The sequence below is a fragment of the Salmo trutta genome, unplaced genomic scaffold, assembly GCF_901001165.1.
Source record: "Salmo trutta unplaced genomic scaffold, fSalTru1.1, whole genome shotgun sequence".
In the NCBI taxonomy this organism is placed as follows: domain Eukaryota; kingdom Metazoa; phylum Chordata; class Actinopteri; order Salmoniformes; family Salmonidae; genus Salmo; species Salmo trutta.
The window spans coordinates 1,195,344-1,205,343 of NW_021822992.1; the positions used below are offsets into that span (position 1 = coordinate 1,195,344).

At 40.8% G+C, this 10,000-nt stretch overlaps 2 protein-coding genes across 4 annotated transcripts in view; both read right to left on the reverse strand.

Annotated features, from left to right (window-relative positions):
• The window catches only part of LOC115187885 (CUB and sushi domain-containing protein 3-like), a 1,475,978-nt gene that overhangs the window by 1,052,960 nt on the left and 413,018 nt on the right, over nucleotides 1–10,000 (reverse strand).
• LOC115187882 (E3 SUMO-protein ligase NSE2) overlaps nucleotides 7,435–10,000 on the reverse strand; it is a 15,652-nt gene continuing 13,086 nt past the window's right edge. For all 3 annotated transcript variants that reach the window (XM_029746926.1, XM_029746928.1, XM_029746927.1), the window contains exon 7: nucleotides 7,435–7,781. In XM_029746926.1, coding sequence (XP_029602786.1) covers nucleotides 7,646–7,781 — 136 coding nt within the window. In that variant the 3' untranslated portion in view covers nucleotides 7,435–7,645. The remainder of the gene's footprint in view (nucleotides 7,782–10,000) is intronic.

The window sequence follows — 10,000 nt, forward strand, 5'->3', positions numbered from 1 at the left end:
AGTTCCGGTGCTTTGGAGTTCCGGTGCTTTGGAGAATGTTTTTATATTTCTATATGATTTAGATCTACATCTAACAGTATCTAGATCTACATGTAACAGTATCTAGATCTATATGTAACAGTATCTAGATCTACATGTAACAGTATCTAGCTCTACATCTAACAGTATCTAGATCTACATGTAACAGTATCTAGATCTACATCTAACAGTATCTAAGATCTACATCTAACAGTATATAGATCTACATCTAACAGTATCTATATCTATATGTAACAGTATCTAGATCTACATCTAACAGTATCTAGATCAACATCTAACAGTATCTAAGATCTAACAGGATCTAGATCTACATGTAACAGTATCTAGATCTACATGTAACAGTATCTACATGTAACAGTATCTAGATCTACATGTAACAGTATCTAGATCTACATCTAACAGTATCTAGATCTACATCTAACAGTATCTAGATCTATATCTAACAGTATCTAGATCTACATCTAACAGTATCTAGATCTACATCTAACAGTATCTAGATCTACATCTAACAGTATCTAGATCTACATCTAACAGTATCTAGATCTACATCTAACAGTATCTAGATCTACATCTAACAGTATCTAGATCTACATCTAACAGTATCTAGATCTACATCTAACAGTATCTACATCTAACAGTATCTAACAGTATCTACATCTAACAGTATCTAACAGTATCTACATCTAACAGTATCTACATCTAACAGTATCTACATCTAACAGTATCTAAGATCTAACAGGATCTAGATCTTCATCTAACAGTATCTCTTTTGACGATGATTTCACAAGGTCTATTTCACAATTTATGCCGAAATACTTAAATAAACAGTTTTTTTCTTTCTATTATTGAATTACCTGCCTCGTTATTTCCAGTTAACCGTTTGGAGCGTCAACATCACCTTGTTCGAAACTATGACTTCATTGGGCATGCCTATATGAATAAATTCAGATTTTATTTTCATGTCAAATCACACTTTAGGCAAGGTTCCCCAGCTGGCGGCCAGCGGGCCAAAGTGGTTTTATTTGGGGGCCAAATAAAACCACATAATAAATAAATATATATATATATATAAATAAATATATATAGCTGGACATAAGTCTGTAAAAACAGCAGGAGATCAGCTCCAAGTGATTTTAATTTAAGAAATCAGTATTCTCACACATAATAGAGAGACAAGTGATGAATACAAATGTAAGCAAGATTTAAAATATTTATATGTTTTTAGTCAAACATTCTTTCTGTTTTGGCTTCTTGCGGTCAATTTGCAGTCCACAAATGATTAGTAATTATGTTCTTGCCCTCCTACCAATCCGCTAGAGAATAAGAATCAGCCCGCGGCGGATTCTAGTTGATGATTCCGCCTGTAGGGGGTCAAAATTACAACGGTACTTCAGTGAGTCCTCCGGTTTACTGCGCAGTGCGCACTGCATAAAAAATTATATAATACAAATATGAACAGGATAATAAAGAAAGTTTATCCATGCAATAACAATAACCTATAAGGCTATTGAAGGTATCTATGGCGTGTGTTAACTTTGAGGTATAGACCTGTATGTATAGACCTGTATGCCTGTATGCATAGACCTGTATGTACAGACCTGTATGTACAGACCTGTATGCATAGACCTGTATGCATAGACCTGTATGCATAGACCTGTATGTATAGACCTGTATGCATAGACCTGTATGCATAGACCTGTATGCATAGACCTGTATGCATAGACCTGTATGCATAGACCTGTATGTATAGACCTGTATGTATAGACCTGTATGCATAGACCTGTATGTATAGACCTGTATGCATAGACCTGTATGTATAGACCTGTATGCAACATTATCGGCAAGTGACTTGATGTCTGATTCAGAGGAGTTGTGTTAAATGCGGAAGACACATTTCGGTTGAATGATTTCAGTTGTGCAACTGACTCGGTGTCCCCCCCTTTTCCCTTTTGCCGACTGCGCAAAAAGCGACTTATAGTTGTTCAACCGGAGTAACGCGAGTGTATTGATATAACGGTAATATTGTCAAAATTCTGCTTTTAACATCCACCAGTATTGGTTAAAAGAAATATATTAGTCAAAAATGAAGTGTGTGCAAAGCGATCGTGTCAGGCGAAAATGATATGAAAGGTTTTACCATTGGCAGTCCCACATTCACTCTCATAGCGATTGGTTATTCCCCAGAATTCATAGCGATTGGTTATTCCCCAGAATTTGCAACAATCGTCAATGAACGTCATCACTTTATTTCCTTTGCGGTACGTCAAACTGTCGCGATTACCAGCCGAGGTAAACTTTTATTATAAGTTGATTTTGTCTGAACAACATCCTTAAAACCTACCTCTGAGCTGAAAGTTATTGTTGTCTTAAAAAACAGGTTTTAACAGGATTCCAGGACCTGTTCTGTTCCAGGTACAGTATCTACAGTCTTATCTACTTTCCATTGCATGCTTTTTAGCCTGAGCAGTTGTTGAATCCCAAATGGCACCTAATTCCCTACAAGCGTACTAATTTGACCAGGACCCATAGGGCATGGACACTAGTCAAAGTAGTACACCAGATCGGGCAGAAAATAGTTGCATTTTTGTAGTTTATTTGAAAATAAGAACTTTTCAAATACTCAAGGTTGTCAAATATAGTTTATATACAGTTTAAACTAAAATGCAACTATTCAAATACAGGTCTCAGAAAAACTATTTGAATTTATTTGGAATACCTTTAGGAAAACCAAACAATATTTGAATGTATTTGAATACATATTTTATTTAATGATCCTTTATTTAACTAGACAAGTCAGTTTTAAGAACAAAATGTTATTTACATTGACGACCTACCAAAAGGCAAAAAGGCCTCCTGCGGGGACGGGGGATTAAACATTAAATAAATAAATACAATATAAATAACATAGAAGTTATTATGAACAAATTGAAATAATAACAAATATTTGATGAAGAACCCAAAAAACGACAACAGTTAGTTTGAATTAGGTCTAAATATATGATCATTTTAAACACACTGGAGCGCTCGCCAGATATTAATATACCATAAAACCTAGAATTATAATACATGAGGGACAAAACTGTAAAAGTGGTCTAACAAATATATAAATATATATATTTACAATGAGTGAGCCATAACACACGACATCTGGTTCTTATACTAGTGTAGTAACTCCTTTATTATGACAGAAGCATCATTGTTGTTAACGAGGACGTTGGAATTGTCTTAAAAATGACATCATAATGGAGACATTACATAAGGAAGTGATTATAGAATAAGGAAGTGATTATAGAATAAGGAAGTGATTATGGAATAAGGAAGTGATTATAGAATAAGGAAGTGATTATGGAATAAGGAAGTGATTATGGAATAAGGAAGTGATTATAGAATAAGGAAGTGATTATGGAATAAGGAAGTGATTATAGAATAAGGAAGTGATTATGGAATAAGGAAGTGATTATGGAATAAGGAAGTGATTATGGAATAAGGAAGTGATTATGGAATAAGGAAGTGATTATAGAATAAGGAAGTGATTATAGAATAAGGAAGTGATTATAGAATAAGGAAGTGATTATAGAATAAGGAAGTGATTATAGAATAAGGAAGTGATTATGGAATAAGGAAGTGATTATAGAATAAGGAAGTGATTATAGAATAAGGAAGTGATTATAGAATAAGGAAGTGATTATAGAATAAGGAAGTGATTATGGAATAAGGAAGTGATTATAGAATAAGGAAGTGATTATGGAATAAGGAAGTGATTATTCCTCCTGTACAGTAGTTAGGAAGAAGAAGAAAACAACCTCTCAGCTCATTGCTATGCAATTAAAAAATGCAATTACCAAAATATTATGTAACAATATGCTGCTCCAAAAAAAGGTAATTGTATTACACAGGCACCAGAACAGTTTAATGTGTTAAGTGTTATCGAGAACGCGAACAGTAACAAAATATGACTATTAAAGTGTCGAAAGAAAACTAAAATATCCCTAAAAACGGTCGTCTTTAAATCAACTACAGCCAAGGTAGTTTACCTGTTAGTTTGTGTTCCTAGTAATCTGTCCCTTTTCAAGGGATACTTGGGGATTTTGGCAATGAGGTCCTTTATCTACCTCCCCCAGAATCAGATGAACTTGTGGAAACAATTTTTATGTCTCTGCGTGCAGTTTGAAGGATGTTGCTAACTAGCGTTAGCGCAATGACTAGAAGTCTATGGGAACCTGCTAATACCCATACACTTCCAGTCATTGCGCTAATGCTAGTTAGCATTGTCTCACGAAACTACCCCCCCCCCCACCCCACTTCCTTCATACTGAACACAGAGACATTAAAGATGGAATCCATGAGTTCATCTGACTCTGGGTCAGTAGATACAATCCCAAAGTATTCCTTTAAAGATGGAATCCATGAGTTCATCTGACTCTGGGTCAGTAGATACAATCCCAAAGTATTCCTTTAAAGATGGTATAGTGTGTTTTGACATAAGAACACTTAACCCTCAGATGGACTAAAAGGTTCCACGTTGGTTTTGCTAAGCATCCAACTTGATGTTTATAATGTTTACAAAATGGCTTTGAATTGCTCTGCAGTATTTTCAGGTATCATTATAAATGGCAGCTTTCGACCCTTTTCAGAGGCATGTTGAAAGAGTCAGACTGTAGCTGAGTGTCATAACTTATTCATACTTATCTGTAAAAAAATATATCATTGGTTTGACTTGGTTATCTACACATGGGGCAATGGGCAGCCAGGAGAATGGACATTGAACAAAATGTTCAGATGTAAATATATTGTGTAGATCAAATATGACTGTCAGAGATTGAAAGCAGCCAATCCAATAGTTTCAGAAAATAAGTCACTTCCTGAAATCTGTATTCAAATAGTTTTAAAAAGTAGTCACTTCCTGAAATCTGTATTCAAATAGTTTTAAAAAGTAGTCACTTCCTGAAATCTGTATTCAAATAGTTTTAAAAAGTAGTCACTTCCTGAAATCTGTATTCAAATAGTTTCAGAAAAGTAATTACTTCCTGAAATCTGTATTCAAATAGTTTCAAAAAGTAGTCACTTCCTGAAATCTGTATTCAAATAGTTTCAGAAAAGTAATCACTTCCTGAAATCTGTATTCAAATAGTTTTAAAAAGGAGTCACTTCCTGAAATCTGTATTCAAATAGTTTTAAAAAGGAGTCACTTCCTGAAATCTGTATTCAAATAGTTTTAAAAAGGAGTCACTTCCTGAAATCTGTATTCAAATAGTTTTAAAAAGGAGTCACTTCCTGAAATCTGTATTCAAATCGTTTTAAAAAGGAGTCACTTCCTGAAATCTGTATTCAAATCGTTTTAAAAAGGAGTCACTTCCTGAAATCTGTATTCAAATAGTTTTAAAAAGGAGTCACTTCCTGAAATCTGTATTCAAATAGTAAAAAAATAAATAAAAATCACCTCCAAAGTAGCTAATTTGTTTCCCCAATAATTCCAAAGCAGTTAAAGGGAATGGGGTGCCATTTGGGACAATCAGAGTGGAGTGGATGGAGTACAGTCAGAACCAGCCCTAAGAGATTGGACAGGCCGGCACTAATGGTGAGTGTTCATTGGTTTGCCTACACAAACTCAACTGCTGTGAAATTAACTGTGATGTAACTACATTGAAGACGAGCAGATAACTTGGATTTTAATTACAAAACTGACCCAGATTTAATGTGAATAAATGACTCAAAAAAAATGTTGTATCGTTTGTCTGTAAATCATTTCTCCGCTCTCATTTCTGTCTGCACATGGTTAGTACGGCATTCCCTAACCTTTAAGAGGCTACGTCCCAAACGACACCCCATGGGCCCTGGTCAATAGTAGTGCACTACACAAGGCATAGGGTGCAATTTGGAAGGCATGCCATAGATGAGGGGGGGGAGAAACAATAAGCAAGCTGCATCTGAAATCTTATTAAAAAAACCTGACGTAAGATTATTAAAAGATTAGCTTCACCTAGTTCCATCTCAGCACTCTGTTTGTTTCTGTCCTGTGAACAAAGAGTCTTCAGTTTACACGGAGGCAGGAGAGGCAGGGGTAGAGGCAGGGTAGAGGCAGGGTAGAGGCAGGAGAGGCAGGAAAGGAGAGGCAGGGTAGAGGCAGGAGAGGCAGGGGTAGAGGCAGGAAAGGAGAGGCAGGGTAGAGGCAGGAGAGGCAGGGGTAGAGGCAGGAAAGGAGAGGCAGGGGTAGAGGCAGGAGAGGAGAGGCAGGGGTAGAGGCAGGAAAGGAGAGGCAGGGGTAGAGGCAGGAGAGGAGAGGCAGGAGAGGAGAGGCAGGAGAGGCAGGGGTAGAGGCAGGAAAGGAGAGGCAGGGTAGAGGCAGGAGAGGCAGGGGTAGAGTCAGGAGAGGAGAGACAGGGTAGAGGCAGGAGAGGCAGGGGTAGAGTCAGGAGAGGAGAGACAGGGTAGAGGCAGGAGACGAGAGGCAGGGGTAGAGGCAGGAGAGGAGAGGCAGGGGTAGAGGCAGGAAAGGAGAGGCAGGGGTAGAGGCAGGAAAGGAGAGGCAGGGGTAGAGGCAGGAGAGGAGAGGCAGGAGAGTGGAGGCAGGAGAGTGGAGGCAGGAGAGGCAGGAAAGGAGAGGCAGGGGTAGAGGCAGGAAAGGAGAGGCAGGGGTAGAGGCAGGAAAGGAGAGGCAGGAGAGGAGAGGCAGGGGTAGAGGCAGGAGAGGCAGGTAGAGGCAGGAGAGGCAGGGCAGGAGAGGCAGGGCAGGAGACAGATCTAAATCACTCAACTGAATTGATTCACACAATGAAATGGGTCTACTTTTAGGATGAAACTGAAAATAGAGATTTGATCATTTCCACATCCTTGATTCAATAATCTTTTAACTTTTTGTATGTTACAGACATGATCTTTCTGTCGTTTGTAAGTATTTAGATTCATTTAGCCCAACTCTCTCAGAATAACTAGGCTGATTATCTGGCTTCTCTCTTCATGACCTGGGTCACCTCTCCTGATCCCTTTGTGGTGTATTCCAGGGACCACACTGCCCCCCAGTGGTCTATTACAGTAACTGCAGATTCTCAACACCAAAGGCATAGGATATTTTTTTTATTTAACTAGGCAAGTCAGTTAAGAACACATTTTTAGTTACAATGACAGCCTACCGGGGAACAGTGGGTTAACTGCCTTGTTCAGGGGCAGAACGACAGATTTATACCTTGTCAGCTCAGGGATTTGATCTTGCAACCTTTCTGTTACTAGTCCAACCCTCTAACCTCTAGGCTACCTGCCTCCCCCCTCTAACCACTAGGCTACCTGCCTCCCCCCTCTAACCACTAGGCTACCTGCCTCCCCCCTCTAACCACTAGGCTACCTGCCTGCCGCCCGCACTGTTCTCTGAAGTGCATCCAATAACTTCATTAATAGGTAAATTGTATCAAAACCTTTATTGAACTGACTGAAACAGATGAATCCCTTAAGTATAAATAAAGAGAGGTTTTTGTTACAGAAAACATCTGAATCCCACAATTCTGTGATGAACAACTACGATCAGACACAGCAGCAAGATAACATTTGGTCAAAACAACAACAAAAAGTCATGTTTTTTTCCTCAATTCATTAAAAAGTCCAATTATTATTGTCAGGATTGATGAGTTGGCGTACTCCAGAATCGTGCCTCGGTAGTCTCTCTCTTCTGTATCTGCCTCTTCATAATCTGATCTAGGATCAGGTCTCCCTGCTTCACGTCCGTGTTGCCACAGCCAACCACCGGACAGCTGTGGGACGGAGAAAGGAATATTATGCTCATCAATCAATCTGATGTTTTACTGCAACAGTTGTTTTAAGTGTAAAACAAGGTAGAGAAAACAGGTAGGGTAGGACGGAGAGATGACATCACATCCTGATTGACAAGGTGCTATAGCAACAGGGGCAGGACGGAGAGATGACATCACATCCTGATTGACAAGGTGCTATAGCAACAGGGGTAGGACGGAGAGACGACATCACATCCTGATTGACAAGGTGCTATAGCAACAGGGGCAGGACGGAGAGACGACATCACATCCTGATTGACAAGGTGCTATAGCAACAGGGGCAGGACGGAGAGACGACATCACATCCTGATTGACAAGGTGCTAATAGCAACAGGGGCAGGACGGAGAGATGACATCACATCCTGATTGACAAGGTGCTATAGCAACAGGGGCAGGACGGAGAAACGACATCACATCCTGATTGACAAGGTGCTATAGCAACAGGGGCAGGACGGAGAGACGACATCACATCCTGATTGACAAGGTGCTAATAGCAACAGGGGCAGGACGGAGAGATGACATCACATCCTGATTGACAAGGTGCTAATAGCAACAGGGGTAGGACGGAGAGATGACATCACATCCTGATTGACAAGGTGCTATAGCAACAGGGGCAGGACGGAGAGATGACATCACATCCTGATTGACAAGGTGCTATAGCAACAGGGGCAGGACGGAGAGATGACATCACATCCTGATTGACAAGGTGCTAATAGCAACAGGGGCAGGACGGAGAGATGACATCACATCCTGATTGACAAGGTGCTATAGCAACAGGGGCAGGACGGAGAGATGACATCACATCCTGATTGACAAGGTGCTAATAGCAACAGGGGCAGGACGGAGAGATGACATCACATCCTGATTGACAAGGTGCTAATAGCAACAGGGGCAGGACGGAGAGATGACATCACATCCTGATTGACAAGGTGCTAATAGCAACAGGGGCAGGACGGAGAGATGACATCACATCCTGATTGACAAGGTGCTAATAGCAACAGGGGTAGGACGGAGAGATGACATCACATCCTGATTGACAAGGTGCTAATAGCAACAGGGGCAGGACGGAGAGATGACATCACATCCTGATTGACAAGGTGCTAATAGCAACAGGGGTAGGACGGAGAGATGACATCACATCCTGATTGACAAGGTGCTATAGCAACAGGGGTAGGACGGAGAGATGACATCACATCCTGATTGACAAGGTGCTAATAGCAACAGGGGCAGGACGGAGAGATGACATCACATCCTGATTGACAAGGTGCTATAGCAACAGGGGTAGGACGGAGAGATGACATCACATCCTGATTGACAAGGTGCTAATAGCAACAGGGGTAGGACGGAGAGATGACATCACATCCTGATTGACAAGGTGCTAATAGCAACAGGGGCAGGACGGAGAGACGACATCACATCCTGATTGACAAGGTGCTATAGCAACAGGGGTAGGACGGAGAGATGACATCACATCCTGATTGACAAGGTGCTAATAGCAACAGGGGCAGGACGGAGAGATGACATCACATCCTGATTGACAAGGTGCTAATAGCAACAGGGGCAGGACGGAGAGATGACATCACATCCTGATTGACAAGGTGCTAATAGCAACAGGGGCAGGACGGAGAGATGACATCACATCCTGATTGACAAGGTGCTAATAGCAACAGGGGTAGGACGGAGAGATGACATCACATCCTGATTGACAAGGTGCTATAGCAACAGGGGCAGAACGGAGAGATGACATCACATCCTGATTGACAAGGTGCTATAGCAACAGGGGCAGGACGGAGAGATGACATCACATCCTGATTGACAAGGTGCTAATAGCAACAGGGGTAGGACGGAGAGATGACATCACATCCTGATTGACAAGGTGCTAATAGCAACAGGGGCAGGACGGAGAGATGACATCACATCCTGATTGACAAGGTGCTAATAGCAACAGGGGCAGGACGGAGAGATGACATCACATCCTGATTGACAAGGTGCTAATAGCAACAGGGGCAGGACGGAGAGATGACATCACATCCTGATTGACAAGGTGCTAATAGCAACAGGGGTAGGACGGAGAGATGACATCACATCCTGATTGACAAGGTGCTAATAGCAACAGGGGCAGGACGGAGAGATGACATCACATCCTGATTGACAAGGTGCTATAGCAACAGGGGCAGGAC